The sequence below is a fragment of the Lotus japonicus genome, chromosome 1 (genome assembly GCF_012489685.1).
Source record: "Lotus japonicus ecotype B-129 chromosome 1, LjGifu_v1.2".
Taxonomy (NCBI): Eukaryota; Viridiplantae; Streptophyta; class Magnoliopsida; order Fabales; family Fabaceae; genus Lotus; species Lotus japonicus.
In genome coordinates, this window is record NC_080041.1 from 64,248,554 (window position 1) to 64,267,203 (window position 18,650).

The 18,650-nt window shown below is 42.1% G+C and overlaps 1 protein-coding gene across 1 annotated transcript; it reads left to right on the forward strand.

The window, feature by feature from the left end:
• Positions 1–919: 919 nt before the first annotated feature.
• On the forward strand, positions 920–3,308 carry LOC130742148 (uncharacterized). Its single transcript, XM_057594437.1, has 3 exons — positions 920–2,684; positions 2,770–2,888; positions 2,994–3,308. Exons 1-3 carry the CDS (start codon positions 920–922, stop codon positions 3,306–3,308), a joined length of 2,199 nt encoding a protein of 732 aa, XP_057450420.1.
• The last annotated feature ends 15,342 nt before the right edge of the window (positions 3,309–18,650 follow it).

Consider the following 18,650-nt stretch of genomic DNA (forward strand, 5'->3'; position numbering starts at 1 on the left):
TCTGATAAAGGAAAGGATGAGCCCGTGCCGCCGGAAGTGGGGGCGAACGCCGGAAGCGGGAACATGACAGAGATGGGTGGTGCGGAGGCTGAGGAGGGTGAAATTTAGGTGGATAAGCCACCTGATGAAGCCCATGCACGTAATTGAGAAGGATCTCCCTTCTTGTTTGCACCAGTGTAATCAAATAGCGGTTATAACGGCGCTATGCCGTTATAACGTAGCGGATTTTAGGGCTGGCGCGATCGCGACGCCGCGACATCGCGGCCACCGCGATAAACGCAATCGCGGCCGCGAAAGCCATAGCGGCTATGGATACTGAAGCGGAAATAACGGATTTCCTGGAAACCTAAACGTTTTTTTTGGCTGATTGGAGCATCGAATAAGGAAATTGCTTGATTGGTGCATTGAATCAGGAAATTGGTTAATTGGAGCATTGAATTAGGAAATTGTTGATTGGGGCATTAAATTAGGAAACCTGAACGTTTTTTTCCCTTTATTAAGACCTATTCACTTCATTCTCCTTATGCTCTCTTCTGAATTCTCTTTCTCTCTTCCTCATTCAACAAACTCTTCTTCTCCTTCCCAGACAACAAGCGAATCTCTAAGGTCTTTTTGGTGAGTAAACAGTTTCCCTACTTCACTCTTAAGTTCATGCTCTGTTTTTTTATAAAAACATTATTTCTTCTACCTTTACCTTCTCTTCTATTAGCTATTTTGTTTTTCATCAATTTCATGTTCTGCCTTTACATACTATTTATTCAAACGTTTCTTCTCTTTTTCTTTTCTGTTCTTCTTCATTCAGACTCCTTTTTTTTCACTTTTCACACTCTGTTCTTTTGGCTTTTCACACTCTGTTTTTATTTAGTTTTTCATCCCTGTTAACTTGTTTTCTTTCTTTTCTCTTAAAACCTCAGAAACCATGGCTGCACAAGGTTCAACCCCAGTCCCTGCAATTCCAAGGCCTGACATTGGATGGAAATTTTGCAAACCACTTGACCCGAATGATACCAGTCAATGTGTTTGCAATTTCTGTTCTAAAGTCACAAAGGGCGGAATTACCAGAATGAAGGAACACTTGATGGGGAAGAAAGGGAACGTTGCTCCTTGTCATAAGTGTCCAAAAGAGGTTCGAGATGAACTGTGGGGATATTTGAATGAAAAGAAGCAAAAGGACAGCGAAGCATATGCAAGGGTCAGGCTTGATCTTCTTGACGAAATATGTGATCGTGGTGATAGCGATGAAGAACGTGCTTTTGATGAAGGACGCTCAGAGATTGCTGCCATGAGAGACAAGGGAAAGAAAAAGGTTCCTAAAGGCCAGCTTGATTTGTATCTTCGAAAACCAGAAAGTGCAATTACAAGGAATAGAGTTGAGAAACTCAAGCAGGCAAGTATTAGAGAAGCTTGTGACAAGGAGGCCACAGCAAGAGTTCATCAATACATAGCCCGCTTTTGGTATCAAGCTGGCCTCTCTTTCAATATGATTAAGTTGGAAAGCTTTCAGGACATGCTTGCAGCCATTGGAAGCTTTGGACCTCATTTGAAGGCGCCTTCATTTCATGACATCAGAGTTCCACTCCTCACAAAGGAGGTGGAATATACTGAAGAATTGTTGAAGGGCCAGAAGGAACAGTGGGGACGATTTGGATGTTCTATCATGTCCGATGCATGGACAGATAGAAAGGGGAGATCAATCATCAACTTTATGGTCAATTGTTCAGCTGGGACAATGTTTCTAAAATCCATTGATTCCTCTGACTTTGTGAAAACCGGTGAGAAGTTATTTGAGTTGCTTGATTCTATAATTGATGAGATAGGGGAAGACAAGGTTGTTCAAGTTATAACTGACAACGGCAGCAGCTATGTTCGTGCTGGTAAGTTACTACAAGAAAAAAGGCCGAACTTGTATTGGACCCCATGTGCTGCCCATTGTGTGGATTTAATCTTGGAAGACATTGGAAAGATCCCTCTAATAAAGAAAACAATTGGAAAGGCTATATATCTTGTTGGTTTCATCTATGGTCACTCTAGTACCTTGAGCTTGTTAAGGTTCTATACCGACAAAAGAGAATTGGTGAGACATGTTGTTACTAGGTTTGCTACATCCTACCTTACATTGGAAAGGTTGCAACAAGAGAGATCTCATTTGAAAAAGATGTTTGTGTCTGATGATTGGACAAATAACAACCTGTCAAAAGAGACCAAAGGGAGGCAAGCTACAAAAATTGTTTTTTCAACAGCTTTTTGGAACACTGTATCTTATATACTCTTAATCATGGGTCCACTTGTGGAAGTACTGCGCAAAGCAGACAGTGAGAGAAAACCTTCTATGGGTTATACTTATGAGGCTATGGATAAGGCTAAAGAAGCAATTAAGAAATCATTTCAAGGGAATGAAAGCAAATATTTGAAAATTTGGGAAATCATTGATGGGAGGTGGACATGCCAACTTCATCAGCCTTTACATGCTGCTGGCCACTATCTAAACCCGGAGTTCTACTATAGTAATCCTGACTTGGAGTTTGATTATGAGGTGACGAAAGGGCTGTATGACTGTATTGATAGGCTGATACCTTCTGTTGAGATTAGGAGGAAGATACTTGAGGAGCTGCCACTTTACAAAACTGGTACTGGCATGTTTGGAGAACCATTTGCTATTGAACAAAGGAGCAAGATTGCACCTGGTGAGCATAGTTGAATTTTTTTTAAATATGTTACAGCTTGCTTTCAGCATAACATATTAACAAAAATTGGACTTGTCCTTTGCAGCTCATTGGTGGAGAATGTATGGATTGTCAACACCAAATCTACAAAGGCTAGCTATTAAGATCGTAAGCTTGACATGTAGTGCGTCGGGATGCGAACGCAACTGGAGTGTTTTTGAGCAAGTAAGCACTTAAACTCCAAACTGAACAAATTATAAATAGTAATTCTTTCTAACTTTTGAGTTTCGTCACTTAGATTTTAATTATTATATCTTTTCCTATTTATAGATTCACACTAAGAAAAGGAATAGGCTTGAGCATAAAAGACTTCAGGATTTGGTGTTTGTGAAATATAATCAAGCACTACTAAGGAGGTACAATGTTAGAGACGAGTTGGATCTTATCTCGCTGTCTGACATTGATGAGTGCAATGAGTGGCTGGTTGGGAGGATGGATGCGAATGAAGATTATGTTGGAAATGAGAGGGTGTTTGCAGATGAAGACCTTACTTGGGATATTGTAATGGATGCTTCTGGACTTGGAGATGATCGAATGACAACTAGGCAGAAAACAAAAAAAAAGAAACAAGAGTTCAAGTGCTGAAGGTTCTAGGAAGAAGAATAAGAAGAAGAAAGGTTCTGCAAAAGGAAAAGAGATTGTTGTAGCTGAAGAGGATGAAGAAGAGGTAGAGAATATTGATTTGGAGGATTCAGAGGTTGATGCTTCAGGATATTTCTCTATCTCTGATGGGGAAGAGGAAGGAGGGGATAATGAGTAGAACCTTGTTGTGTTTTTATTCTCACTGTTTTGAGTTTACAGTGACTGGTTTTGTGTTTTTATTTTCACTGTTTTGAGTTTACCATGTCTGGTTATTTGGAACTACCTTGGATATTTTAATATTTTTGAGTTATGAATGGTTATTTCATGCATTTTCATTACATGTCTTGTTTTTATTTTGTGCAGCAGTTTTTTTTTTTGAAATAATAGCTTGTGACAAGCTATTTTTTATATAAAACTTTACTTATTTTAACCGCTATTTGCCCGCTACGCTATCCGTTATATGTCATAGCGGATTTTGGGCTCATCGCGATTTGCCGCGATCCGCGATTAATTACACTGGTTTGCACCACTTTATACGTGTTTATGCTGAGCCACAAAGAAGTAACAGTGCTCGCATGGAATGTCCGTGGTGCAGCAAGCAAAGGGGTGAGGAGGCATCTTAGAAGCCTCATTTGCAAACATAAACCTATGTTAGTATTTATCATGGAGACTCATGTGCAATTCCAGAAGGTGAAGCATTTTTGGGATGATATGGGTTTCAAAGCATTACATTTGGTAGAAGCTCAAGGACATTCCGGGGGATTGTGGTGTCTTGTGCCCACACAGACCTCTCTTAGTTTCACCATTGTTGAAGTGCATGCACATGCTATCACAGTGGAGATCAAATTAGCTCAGTGGTCGTGGTGTTGCACAGGAGTGTATGCTAGCCCCGTTCCCGCTGTACGTCGCAGGTGTTGGGAGTATTTGTGTTCTCTTCGCCATCGTCTTAGTTGTCCTTGGATGCTTGTGGGCGATTTTAATGAATCCCTCTTGAGCACTGATCAGCGAGGAGGGGTGTTTTCTCAGGCCAGGGCTACGTTGTTTGCTGATATGATTCATGCTTGTAACTTGGACCCTCTTCATACCCTTGGTCTAAGGTTCACCTGGGTCCATCGTAGAGGTGGACTACCAATTATGCATAAGAAGCTGGATTGGTGCTTGACGGATCAAGAGTGGAATATTCGTTTCCCTGATGTAGTGGCAGAGAATCTTACCAGGATTCATTCTGATCATTCCCCGGTCCTTGTCAAGTGTGGTGGTGTTTCTTCTCCTGTGGGTTCCCGACCGTTTCGCTTTGAGGCAGCTTGGCTTACTCATGCGGATTATGATTGTAAGATCAAGTTTTGATCTAGTAGTACCACTCTATGTTTTGATGATTACAAGTTAACCTTTTGATACGAACAATTGTGGTACTCTAACGTGTTTTTCTGAGTGTGCTATTTACAGGCTCTGACCTCAACTCAATCTCACACAAATCAGAAGCACTGTGTACAAAGAGTGACCCAAGCAACGCTTTCGCATTCACCATGTTCAGTATGAACAGTGGAAAAGCTTCAGAAGTTCTGAAGTTATACAAACTCTGATGTGGACTCAGTCGCTAGAAGCTCTGAAGATCCAGAAGTTCTGATAACCAAGAAACACTGAAGGTTCAGATGTTCTGATGGTGTAGAAGACTCTGAAGATCCAGAAGCTGAATAGTGGAATCTCTGAAGTCCAGAAGCAAGAAACTCTGAAGGCCATGTTCTTCCCTCTGAGTTCAGAATCAGAAGATACAATGGTCAGAGGATCTGTGCTTTCCCTCTGACTCTGATCAACCGGCTTCACAAGTTCCAATACGAAGCATTCCTCTGATCAGAAGTCTCCTAGGTTTAAAGGTCGCGTCGCTATCCAAGTACAAAAGCAACTGTACCTTCCTGACGACCTACCTAACGTTCTCAGCCACAGCAGAAGCTGGATTTTCCAGAACTGCCCTCCAACGGTAGCATTTCCCATGCATCGCTCAACCCTAATCCTTGGAGTATATAAAGAGGCTGAAGACTGAAAGAAACGGCTAGAAAGAAGAAGCATTCACATACGCAAGACATATTCGAAAATCTTCTAAGTTTTCTTTCATCTGAAATTCATTGAGTTTACTATTAGCTTTTTAGAAGCAAATCTCTTGTAAACGATTCTTTGATAAACAGTTTGTTTAGTTCCTTTAGGAGATCAAGGTTGATCGGATCCTAGAGAAGACTAAGAGAGTGAATCTTAGTGTGAGCTAAGTCAGTGTAATTGTTAGTCACTTGTAGGTTTCAAGTGCAGTTGTAACTCTTACCTGATTAGTGGATTGCCTTCATTCTAAGAAGGAAGAAATCACCTTAACGGGTGGACTGGAGTAGCTTGAGTGATTTATCAAGTGAACCAGGATAAAATCCTTGTGTGCTTTTCTATCTCTTATCTTTAGCACTTAAGTTCTCGAAAGATTTGTCAAAATCTTTAAGGTGGAAGTTTTATACTGAAAACGTTATTCAAACCCCCCCTTTCTACCGTTTTTCATACCTTCAATTGGTATCAGAGCGCAAGTTCTGATTACCACACCTAACAGTGTTCAGTGATCCGGGCCGGTGTGAAAAACAATGGCTGCCACCACCAGTGAAACTCAAAGAGATGGTTACAATGCAAAGCCTCCTATGTTCGATGGTCAAAGGTTCGAATATTGGAAAGATAGACTGGAAAGTTTCTTTCTGGGTTTCGATGCAGATCTCTGGGATATTATTGTGGATGGCTACGAGCGTCCAGTTGATGCAGATGGCAAGAAGATCCCAAGGTCAGAGATGACTGCAGATCAAAAGAAGCTGTACTCACAACATCACAAAGCAAGAGCAACTCTTCTAAGTGCTATTTCCTATGAAGAGTACCAGAAGATTACAGATCGTGAGTTTGCAAAAGGCATTTTCGAATCTCTGAAGATGTCTCATGAAGGAAACAAGAAAGTCAAAGAATCAAAGGCATTGTCTTTGATCCAAAAGTATGAATCCTTCATCATGGAGCCAAATGAGTCCATTGAAGAAATGTTCTCCAGATTTCAGTTGCTTGTAGCTGGCATACGACCTCTCAACAAGAGCTACACAGTAAAAGATCATGTCATAAGGGTCATCAGGTGTCTTCCTGAAAGTTGGATGCCTTTGGTGACTTCAATAGAGCTCACGAGAGACGTTGAGAATATGAGTTTAGAAGAACTCATCAGCATTTTGAAATGCCATGAGCTGAAGCGCTCAGAGATGCAAGATCTGAGGAAAAAGTCCATAGCCTTGAAATCCAAATCTGAAAAAGCTAAGGTTGAGAAGTCAAAGGCTCTTCAAGCTGAAGAAGAGGAATCTGAAGAAGCATCAGAAGATTCTGATGAAGATGAGCTGACTCTGATCTCCAAGAGACTCAACCGCATCTGGAAGCACAGGCAGAGCAAGTTCAAAGGCTCTGGAAAGGCAAAAGGAAAGTATGAGTCCTCAGGCCAGAAGAAGTCTTCAATCAAGGAAGTCACATGTTTTGAGTGCAAAGAATCTGGGCACTACAAAAGTGATTGTCCAAAGTTGAAGAAAGACAAGAAGCCAAAGAAGCACTTCAAGACGAAGAAAAGTCTGATGGTGACATTTGATGAATCAGAGTCAGAGGATGTTGACTCTGATGGTGAAGTCCAAGGACTCATGGCCATTGTCAAAGACAAAGGAGCAGAGTCAAAGGAAGCTGTTGACTCTGACTCAGAATCAGAAGGAGATCCTAACTCAGACGATGAAAATGAGGTATTCGCTTCTTTCTCTACCTCTGAACTGAAACATGCATTGTCTGATATTATGGATAAGTATAACTCCTTATTGTCTAAACATAAGAAGCTGAAAAAGAACTTATCTGTTGTTTCCAAAACTCCTTTTGAACATGAGAAAATTATTTCTGATTTGAAAAATGATAATCATGCTTTGATCAATTCTAACTCTGTGCTTAAGAACCAAATTGCTAAGTTAGAAGAAATTGTTGCATGTGATGCCTCTGATTGTAGAAATGAATCTAAGTATGAAAAGTCCTTTCAAAGATTCCTAGCTAAAAGCGTGGATAGAAGCTTAATGGCTTCAATGATCTATGGCGTAAGCAGAAATGGAATGCATGACATTGGCTATTCTAAACCAATTAGAAATGAGCCCTCTGTGTCTAAAGCTAAATCCTTGTATGAATGCTTTGTTCCCTCTGGTACCATATTGCCTGATCCTTTACCTGCTAAAGTTGCTAAAAACCCTCTTAAAAAGGGATCTTTCTCTATGACTAAATATCATGCAAATATTCCTTTAAAATATCATGTTGAGACACCCAAGGTGATCAGAACCTCTGGGGTAACTAACAAGAGAGGACCCAGAAAGTGGGTACCTAAGGACAAGATTATCTATGTTGCAGATATCCTTGATAGCTCCACTGAAACACCAATCATGGTATCTGGACAGTGGATGCTCGCGTCACATGACGGGAGAAAGGCGTATGTTCCGAGAGCTAAAACTTAAGCCTGGAGGCGAAGTTGGCTTTGGAGGAAATGAAAAGGGTAAAATTGTTGGTACTGGTACTATTTGTGTAGATAGTAGTCCATGCATTGATAATGTGTTATTGGTAGACGGCTTAACACATAACTTATTGTCTATAAGTCAATTAGCTGACAAGGGTTATGATGTTATATTCAATCAAAAGTCTTGCCGGGCTGTAAGTCAGATCGATGGCTCTGTTCTGTTTAACAGCAAGAGGAAGAACAACATTTATAAGATCAGATTATCTGAGTTGGAGGCTCAGAACGTGAAGTGCCTTCTGTCTGTTAATGAAGAGCAGTGGGTATGGCATAGACGGTTAGGGCATGCCAGTATGAGAAAGATTTCTCAGCTGAGCAAGCTAAACCTTGTCAGGGGCTTACCCAATCTGAAGTTCGCTTCAGACGCTCTTTGTGAAGCATGTCAGAAAGGCAAATTCACAAAAGTCCCTTTCAAGGCAAAGAATGTTGTCTCAACCTCAAGGCCGTTGGAACTTCTGCATATCGACCTTTTTGGACCAGTGAAAACTGAGTCTATAGGTGGCAAGAGATATGGGATGGTTATCGTTGATGACTATAGCCGCTGGACATGGGTAAAGTTTCTAACCCGCAAGGATGAGTCTCATGCTGTGTTCTCTACCTTTATTGCTCAAGTGCAAAACGAGAAGGCTTGTAGGATTGTGCGTGTCAGAAGTGACCATGGTGGAGAGTTTGAGAATGATAAATTTGAGAGTCTGTTTGATTCCTATGGAATTGCACATGATTTCTCTTGTCCCAGAACTCCTCAACAAAACGGTGTTGTTGAGAGGAAGAACAGAACTCTTCAGGAGATGGCTAGAACCATGCTCCAAGAAACAGGCATGGCTAAGCACTTTTGGGCAGAGGCAGTAAATACAGCATGTTACATTCAGAACAGAATCTCTGTGAGACCAATTATGAATAAGACTCCTTATGAATTGTGGAAGAACATAAAACCCAACATTTCTTATTTTCATCCTTTTGGCTGTGTTTGTTATGTTCTCAATACTAAGGATAGATTGCATAAATTTGATGCTAAGTCTTCTAAGGCTGAGAGATCTAAAGGTTTTAGATTTTATAATACTGATGCTAAGACTATTGAAGAATCTATTCATGTTAGATTTGACGATAAGCTTGACTCTGACCAGTCAAAGCTAGTTGAAAAGTTTGCAGATTTAAGCATTAATGTTTCTGACAAAGGCAAAGCTCCAGAGGAAGATGAGCCAGAGGAAGATGAATCAGAGGAAGAAGCTGGTCCCTCTAACTCACAAACTCTGAAGAAGAGCAGAATCACTGCAGCTCACCCTAAGGAATTGATTCTGGGCAACAAAGACGAACCAGTCAGAACCAGATCTGCCTTCAGACCCTCTGAAGAGACCTTGCTCAGTCTGAAAGGATTGGTGTCCTTAATTGAACCCAAGTCCATAGATGAAGCTCTTCAGGACAAGGATTGGATTCTGGCCATGGAAGAAGAACTGAATCAATTTTCCAAGAACGATGTTTGGAGCTTAGTGAAGAAGCCTGAGAATGTCCATGTTATTGGAACGAAATGGGTATTCAGAAACAAGCTGAATGAGAAAGGAGATGTAGTCAGAAACAAGGCAAGGCTAGTTGCTCAAGGCTACAGCCAGCAGGAAGGAATAGACTACACTGAAACATTTGCTCCAGTAGCAAGACTGGAGGCTATCAGACTGTTGATCTCTTTCTCAGTAAATCACAACATAGTTCTACATCAGATGGACGTAAAGAGTGCCTTCCTAAATGGTTATATCTCAGAGGAAGTCTATGTTCATCAACCCCCAGGTTTTGAAGATGAGAAGAAACCAGACCATGTGTTCAAATTGAAGAAATCACTCTACGGTCTGAAGCAAGCTCCCAGAGCATGGTATGAGAGACTTAGCTCATTCCTTATGGAGAATGAGTTTGTAAGGGGTAAAGTAGATACAACTCTTTTTTGCAAGACTTATAAAGATGATATCTTAATTGTGCAAATCTATGTTGATGATATTATATTTGGTTCTGCTAATCAATCTCTATGCAAAGAATTTTCTGAGATGATGCAGGCTGAATTTGAGATGAGTATGATGGGAGAATTAAAGTACTTTCTGGGAATACAAGTTGATCAAACACCAGAAGGAACATATATCCATCAGAGCAAGTACACTAAAGAACTTCTGAAGAAGTTCAATATGCTGGAATCTACAGTGGCCAAGACTCCAATGCATCCTACATGCATTCTGGAGAAAGAAGATAAAAGTGGTAAAGTATGTCAGAAGCTCTATCGTGGCATGATAGGTTCACTTCTATACTTAACTGCATCTAGGCCAGACATATTATTTAGTGTCCACTTATGTGCTCGTTTCCAATCAGATCCAAGGGAAACCCACTTAACTGCTGTTAAGAGGATCCTAAGGTATCTGAAAGGCACCACTAACCTTGGCTTGATGTATAAGAAAACATCAGAGTATAAGCTTTCAGGTTACTGTGATGCTGATTATGCTGGAGATAGAACAGAGAGAAAAAGTACTTCTGGAAATTGTCAATTTCTGGGAAGCAATCTAGTCTCATGGGCAAGCAAGAGGCAATCAACCATTGCACTATCAACTGCAGAGGCAGAATATATCTCAGCAGCTATATGCAGCACTCAGATGCTCTGGATGAAACATCAGCTGGAGGATTATCAGATCCTTGAGAGCAATATCCCAATCTATTGTGATAACACTGCTGCAATCTCATTGAGTAAGAACCCTATCTTGCATTCAAGGGCAAAGCACATTGAGGTAAAGTATCACTTTATTAGAGATTATGTACAGAAGGGCGTACTTCTTCTGAAGTTTGTTGATACTGACCATCAATGGGCAGATATCTTTACAAAGCCCTTAGCTGAGGATAGATTTAATTTTATTCTGAAAAATCTGAACATGGACTTTTGTCCAGAGTGAAGATGGATCAGAACCTCTGACTATGATACTTCTTGATCAGAAGATGTCTAGTCCAGAAGGTAACTCAATCAGAGTGTGTGTGCCCACTGGTACTGACTCTGAAGCTGAGACAACAACGCGTGTGTCAGTTTTTCTGATGCATTGTTCCTTGTGCTCGTGTGACAGTCTGTTATGATTGCGTGTAGATGTGCTTCTCTCCTGTGTGTGATTGTGTATTTTACTGTTACTATCTATCTTTAATTTTCAACCGTTGATCTTAAAGTGCTTTTTGAATCAACAACGGTTATTTGATAAAACCCACTATACACACACGTTCTCTTTCACTTCCGGTTTTTACTCTTGCTCTCTCTGCTTTTCAAAACCGCTCCTCTCGATTTCTCTCTCGATCTTTCTTCATCTTTCAACCTTGATCTTCTACCTCAAACCTTCAACCTCTTCAAAAATGGTGAGACAAACCAGAAGATCTACTGCAGATGCACCTCAGTTCCCTCACATGGTAGTTGGTCTAGCAACGGGTCAAAGGGGCCCTGAGAATCCGACACCAGATCAAGGTCAAGCTCAAGAGCAGATTCTTCCAATTGCAGAACGGGGCTGTGCCGTTCACTGTGTTTATCCTCCTGAGGAACTCCAAGTCCTGGCAGAATGGAGATTCAACCTCGACAACTTGGCTACAAATGGGTATGATCTTCGTCCTGAAGTCCAAGCTCAAGGTTGGGGAAATTACTTCAACAGACTTCGCGGACCGGTGTATGATAGATTGGTCAAGGAATTCTGGAAGCACGCCGACTGCGATGATACTCAGGTGGTATCTCATATTCTTGGCAGAAAGATCATCATCACGGAGAAGTCCTTCGTGAACTTGCTGGGTGCAGATACTGCTTATGGGTATCGGTTCCAACTCACGGAATCGAAACTGAAACCCAGCACCAAGGACACAATCAACCAGGCCCTGTACACCACCTTCAAACCGGGCAAGACAAGTTACAAGGTGATGGATCTTCACCCCAAACTCAGGATCTGGCACAAGATCCTGCTCCACTGCATAAACCAGAGACCGAAGGGCAGTTCTCCAGACTACATCAACTTCAACCAGAAGGTGATGTTGTTCTTCATCCAAGATCAGAAGAAGATCTGCCTTCCCTACTTCCTGTTCTCCTACTTGAAGGAATGCATCCGGAAGTCTCGCACCACTGCCTCCATCAAGTCTGCAATCAAATATATCCCTTTTGGGAGGCTGCTCTCAGACTTTCTCATTGAAAGCAACCTGGTGCAAGATCTGGTTAATGCTGGATGTGTAGAAGATCTGAGCACAATTGTCAGTGATGTCTTCACTGCAAACTCTCTGAAGAAGATGGGTTTGGTCCAGAAGAAGATTGCTCCTGCTCATGAAGACACATCTTCTGAGATCAGAGGTAGAAGGATGCCTCTGAATGACTACCCTCTGTGGACACAGGCAGACAATCCTGACGCCATCAGATGCTATGTTGAAGACCTCAGGGCTCAAGGATTCGAAATTGACCTTGATGATTTCGTCAGCAGACTACCGCCAGCTCCAGAGTTTCCTTCTCCTCCCAAGAAGAAAGCTCAGAGGAAGATGCTACTGGACGAATCTTCTGAGGAATCCGATGTCCCTCTGGTCCAAAAGAAGAAGAGAAAGCCTGATGATGGTAATGATAGTGACAATGAGGATGGTCCTCCAAAGAAGAAGAAGAAGAAGGTCAGAATCGTGGTGAAGCCTACTCGGGTGGAACCAGCTGCTGAAGTGGTCAGAAGGACTGAACCTCCTGCCAGAGTGACTCGATCATCAGCACATCCAAGTAAGCCTGCACTTGCTTCTGATGATGATTTGAATTTATTTGATGCACTCCCTATTTCTGCCTTGCTCACACACTCCTCAAATCCCCTCACTCCTATTCCTGAATCCCAACCAGCCGCACAAACCACCTCTCCACCACATTCCCCAAGATCTTCTTTCTTTCAACCTTCCCCTACTGAAGCACCTCTCTGGAATTTGCTTCAGAATCAACCCTCTAGGTCAGAAGAACCAACCTCTCTCCTTACCATTCCGTACGACCCATTATCTTCTGAACCCATCATCCATGAACAACCAGAGCCAAACCAAACAGAACCACAACCCAGAACGTCTGATCACTCTGTTCCCAGAGCATCAGAACGTCCTGCTGCCAGAACCACGGATACAGACTCTTCAACAGCCTTTACACCTGTATCCTTCCCAACCAATGTTGCTGATTCTTCTCCCTCCAATAACTCTGAATCCATTAGAAAATTCATGGAGGTTAGAAAAGAAAAGGTGTCTACCTTAGAGGAATATTACCTTACTTGTCCAAGCCCTAGGAGATATCCTGGCCCTAGACCTGAACGTCTAGTTGACCCAGATGAACCTATCTTGGCCAATCCTATCCAAGAGGCAGACCCTTTGGCTCAACAAGCTCACCCTGTCCCTGACCAACAAGAGCCTATTCAACCAGAACCTGAACCCAAACATTCAGTGTCTAACCAATCCTCGGTTAGATCACCCCATCCTCTGGTTGAAACTTCAGACCCTCACCTTGGAACCTCTGAACCCAATGCTCAACTGATTAACATTGGTTCTCCACAAGGTGCCTCTGAAGCTCATAGCAGCAATCACCCAGCCTCTCCTGAACCCAACCTCTCCATAATTCCCTATACTCACCTCCAACCTACATCTCTCTCTGAGTGCATCAATATTTTCTATCATGAAGCCTCTTTGAGGCTCCGCAATGTGCACGGTCAGACTGACCTCAGTGAGAATGCTGAATGTGTGGCTGATGAGTGGAACAATCTGGGCACTTGGCTAGTGGCTCAAGTTCCAATTATGATGCAGCTCCTGCATGCAGAGGGAAGTCAGAGCATTGAGGCTGCAAAGCAAAGGTTTGCTCGAAAGGTGGCTCTTCATGAACAAGAACAGAGAAATAAGCTTCTTGAAGCTATTGAAGAAGCCAAGAGAAAGAAGGCTCAAGCAGAAGAAGCTGCACGTCTAGCAGCAGCTCAAGCTGAACAAGCCAGACTTGAGGCAGAGCGACTTGAAGCTGAGGCTGAAGCTCTTAGATGCCAAGCACTTGCACCAGTTGTGTTTACTCCTGCTGCTTCTGCTTCCATTCCAGACTCTCAAGCTGCTCAGAATGTTCCTTCCAGCTCTACTCAGACAAGCTCATCCAGACTCGACATCATGGAACAGCGTCTTGACATTCATGAATCCATGCTGATTGAGATGAAGCACATGATGATGGAACTTCTGCGACGATCTGACAAACCTTAGTTTTAGGATCTCTTCATTTTTCTTTCTTTTTATTTAACGTTGTTTTATTTAAACTCTGTTTCTTTTTATTTACTTATTCTACTTTATTCGTTTGTGATTATATATGCATCTATATATATATTTGTGTCGCATATGTTTGCAAAAATCCTTTTATTCATAATATTTTACCGTTTACATCATACATTCTTTATGGTTACATCTTCGATTCTTTCCCTAAAAATCTAGAATGGAGGATTCCTCCTCATTCTTCTGCACTCCTGGCGCTGCTCTGACCTATCTTTCTCCAGACGCTCCAGTACATGCTGGATGTTGTTGAGCCTGACCTTTAGCTCATCCCTCTCCAGACTCTCTTCTGAAGTCTTGAGCTTCTCTTCCAAGATTTCTTTTTCTTCCAGCAGCTTGAGTTCAAGCCGGCTGAGTTCTTGCACCTCCTCCACGAAGGCAAGAAATTCCTTCAGGTCTCTCTCCAACTCTGGACGCAGGTCCTCTTCCAGCAGTGTCCGTGTTAGCTCCGAGATGGTCGCTGTACCCTCTGGATGCCTGATGTTCAGGAACAAGTCCTCTTCAAAGGCCTTCTTCCTCAGCTCTTCTAGTGCTACGATGTATGATGCCATTTTTTTCTTTACTGAAAATTGTTCGAGATGTGAAGCTTACCCTTCTCTCCAACGCTTTATATAGGCTTCACTTTCTCTCTGAAAGTTAATGCTCCTACAGTTTCTCGAGGTTAAGTTCTTGGTAACTGACCCTTCTCTTTACTCACTTGACCGGTGGTAAACGTTCTTCTCTTGCATTAACTCCTCTATTTATTTCGCCTAACTCTGAGTCTTGCATCGTATTCATTTTCTTTAAACTTAGACCTTCTCTAAGGGGGAGTACCTTGTACTTCAAGCTAAGTTTTTCACACCCCAAGCTTTTTGCTTATGACAAAAAGGGGGAGTAAACCCAGTTTTTGATGTGTAAGATGTGTTAGTGTGAGTTATTTTTCTTTTGGAGATTTTAAGAGTTCCACCTTCATGACCATAGATGTGTCACTGGGCAAATACAAGGAATACATTTCACTTCTTCTGAAGTGATTACAAGTTGACTCTGATACCCAAAACTCTGATACCTTGTCCATGACTCTGATTACTTATGCGCTCTGATTATTCGATTTTCATCTATGTCATAAGTTTTTCACTCTGAACTCTTATATTATTTAGCTCAGAATCTAGACTTTACTAACGTTTTCATCAAGTATTAGATTCAGGGGGAGCTAAGCTCAGAATCAAGCAGTGACTTGAATTCAGAATGATCAAGATAAACTATTCACATCAGGATAAGTATTATTCTATATCTCTAAACTCTGAGTGAATTCAGTTTAATGTTTAAGAATTGTTCATCAAAAATCTTAGTTTTGTCATCATCAAAAAGGGGGAGATTGTAAGATCAAGTTTTGATCTAGTAGTACAACTCTATGTTTTGATGATTACAAGTTAACCTTTTGATACGAACAATTGTGGTACTCTAACGTGTTTTTCTGAGTGTGCTATTTACAGGCTCTGACCTCAACTCAATCTCACACAAATCAGAAGCACTGTGTACAAAGGGTGACCCAAGCAACGCTTTCGCATTCACCATGTTCAGTATGAACAGTGGAAAAGCTTCAGAAGTTCTGAAGTTATACAAACTCTGATGTGGACTCAGTCGCTAGAAGCTCTGAAGATCCAGAAGTTCTGATAACCAAGAAACACTGAAGGTTCAGATGTTCTGATGGTGTAGAAGACTCTGAAGATCCAGAAGCTGAATAGTGGAATCTCTGAAGTCCAGAAGCAAGAAACTCTGAAGGCCATGTTCTTCCCTCTGAGTTCAGAATCAGAAGATACAATGGTCAGAGGATCTGTGCTTTCCCTCTGACTCTGATCAACCGGCTTCACAAATTCCAATACGAAGCATTCCTCTGATCAGAAGTCTCCTAGGTTTAAAGGTCGCGTCGCTATCCAAGTACAAAAGCAACTGTACCTTCCTGACGACCTACCTAACGTTCTCAGCCACAGCAGAAGCTGGATTTTCCAGAACTGCCCTCCAACGGTAGCATTTCCCATGCATCGCTCAACCCTAATCCTTGGAGTATATAAAGAGGCTGAAGACTGAAAGAAACGGCTAGAAAGAAGAAGCATTCACATACGCAAGACATATTCGAAAATCTTTTAAGTTTTCTTTCATCTGAAATTCATTGAGTTTACTATTAGCTTTTTAGAAGCAAATCTCTTGTAAACGATTCTTTGATAAACAGTTTGTTTAGTTCCTTTAGGAGATCAAGGTTGATCGGATCCTAGAGAAGACTAAGAGAGTGAATCTTAGTGTGAGCTAAGTCAGTGTAATTGTTAGTCACTTGTAGGTTTCAAGTGCAGTTGTAACTCTTACCTGATTAGTGGATTGCCTTCATTCTAAGAAGGAAGAAATCACCTTAACGGGTGGACTGGAGTAGCTTGAGTGATTTATCAAGTGAACCAGGATAAAATCCTTGTGTGCTTTTCTATTTCTTATCTTTAGCACTTAAGTTCTCGAAAGATTTGTCAAAATCTTTAAGGTGGAAGTTTTATACTGAAAACGTTATTCAAACCCCCCCTTTCTACCGTTTTTCATACCTTCAATGATCAGGTGGTGGCGAGTACTTGGTGTAACAGGGCAGCTCTCCCTAGTAACTTGATGGCAGTGCAAGAGCGCTCTATAGCGTTTAATAGGGAGGTGTTTGGGAATATTATTAAGAGGAAGCGCATCCTAGAAGCTCGTATCAAAGGTATTCAACTGAGGCTAGATCGCGTGGATTCTGCTTTTTTATCTTTGCTTCATAATCAGCTTCAGGTCGAGCTTGATCAAACTCTAGCACAGGAGGAGTTGTTATGGTTCCAGAAGTCCAGGGTGCAGCAGGTTCTTCTCGGAGACCGCAATACGAGGTACTTTCATGCTAAAACTATCATCCGTCGTAGGAGGAGTAAATTTTTTTCCCTAGCATTGCCTTCTGGGGAGGTTTGTATGGATGAGCAGGTGCTCCAAACTGAGGCAATCCGTTTTTTAAAGACCTGTTTTGCTCACCTTCGGCGACTAGACCTTCCCTTCGTCCCCTTTTTGCGTGCCCTAAGATGGGTAATGAGCATGTGGCGCGTCTTGTTGCTCCTGTTACAAAAGAGGAGGTTTGGGAAGCTGTGTCCACTATGGGTTCTTTTAAGGCCCCAGGGCCGGATGGATTCCAAGCCATCTTCTTCAAGTCTTGTTGGCATACGGTGGGAGATAATGTTTGGCAGCTGGTTAGAGATGCGTTTGTCACAGGCTCCTTTGATAGCTCTATTTCGGAGACTCTTGTGGCCTTGATCCCTAAGGTTGATGTGCTTGGCTCTTTCCGTGATTTGCGTCCCATAAGTTTATGTAATGTCCTCTATAAAATTGTCACGAAGGTCCTTGTTCTTCGCTTGAGACCTTGTTTGCAGGATATCGTGGGGCCGCTGCAGAGTAGCTTCATTCCTGGAAGAGGTACTTCTGATAATGCCATCATTTTGCAGGAGGTTGCTCACTTTATGAGGTCAAAAAAGAAGAGAAGCAGGAATGTGCTTTTCAAGCTAGACTTGGAGAAGGCCTACGATCGGGTGGACTGGAGCTTCCTTGAGGGCACTCTTAGGGACTTTGGCTTTCCTGTCCCAATCATTGGTTTGATCATGCACTGTGTATCGTCTTCCTCTCTTTCACTAATTTGGAATGGGGTGAGACTCCCAGCCTTTAGTGCCACTAGGGGTCTTCGCCAAGGCGATCCTCTTTTTCCTTATTTGTTTGTGCTTTGTATGGAGCGACTGGCTCATATGATTCAGCATGAGGTTAGCGTTGGAAGGTGGAAGCCAGTCACCATCTCTCGTGAGGGTCCAGGTATTTCTCACCTTTTCTTTGCTGATAATGTTTTGTTGTTTGCCAAAGAGGAGGTATCTCAGATAAGGGTACTTCAGACGGTGCTCGATGAATTCTGTCATGCTTCTGGGCTTAAAATTAATTTTGCCAAGTCCAAGGCAATGGCTTCCTGGTGTGTGGATAGTGCTTTAAAGGATAGGTTGGTCTCGATTACCACTATTCCTTTCACTAATAACATAGGGAAGTATCTGGGATTTCCTATTCATCAGGGTCGTGTAAAGAGGGATGATTTTGCGTTAATTGTGGATCGGGTCACTTCTAGACTGTCCTCTTGGAAGGCTAATTTATTGAATAAGCCGGCTCGCCTTACTCTTGCCAAATCTGTGTTGTCTGCCAATCCGGTGTATGTGATGCAATTAAATTGGCTTCCTCAATCTGTTTGTGATCAAATTGATGCTGTTGTTTGCCGTTTTATTTGGGGGAATGCTAATGGCACTGGTATTCCTTTAGTTGCTTGGGAAACGATTACGAAGCCAAAGCGGCATGGAGGGCTTGGTATCCGTAGTGCTCGGTTGAATAATGTGGCTTTGTTGGGAAAAAATTTGTGGAGTTTAGTGCAGCGGCAGGATAAGTTTTGGGTCCGGGTGGTTGAGGATCGCTACTTTGCT

Excerpts from the sequence above, each read along its gene's own strand:
- LOC130742148 (XM_057594437.1), top strand. The coding sequence starts at position 920 with ATGGCTGCACAAGGTTCAACCCCAGTCCCTGCAATTCCAAGGCCTGAC. Across the intron at positions 2,685-2,769 it reads AAGGAGCAAGATTGCACCTG|CTCATTGGTGGAGAATGTAT; the intron begins GTGAGCATAGTT and ends TGTCCTTTGCAG. Across the intron at positions 2,889-2,993 it reads ACTGGAGTGTTTTTGAGCAA|ATTCACACTAAGAAAAGGAA; the intron begins GTAAGCACTTAA and ends TCCTATTTATAG.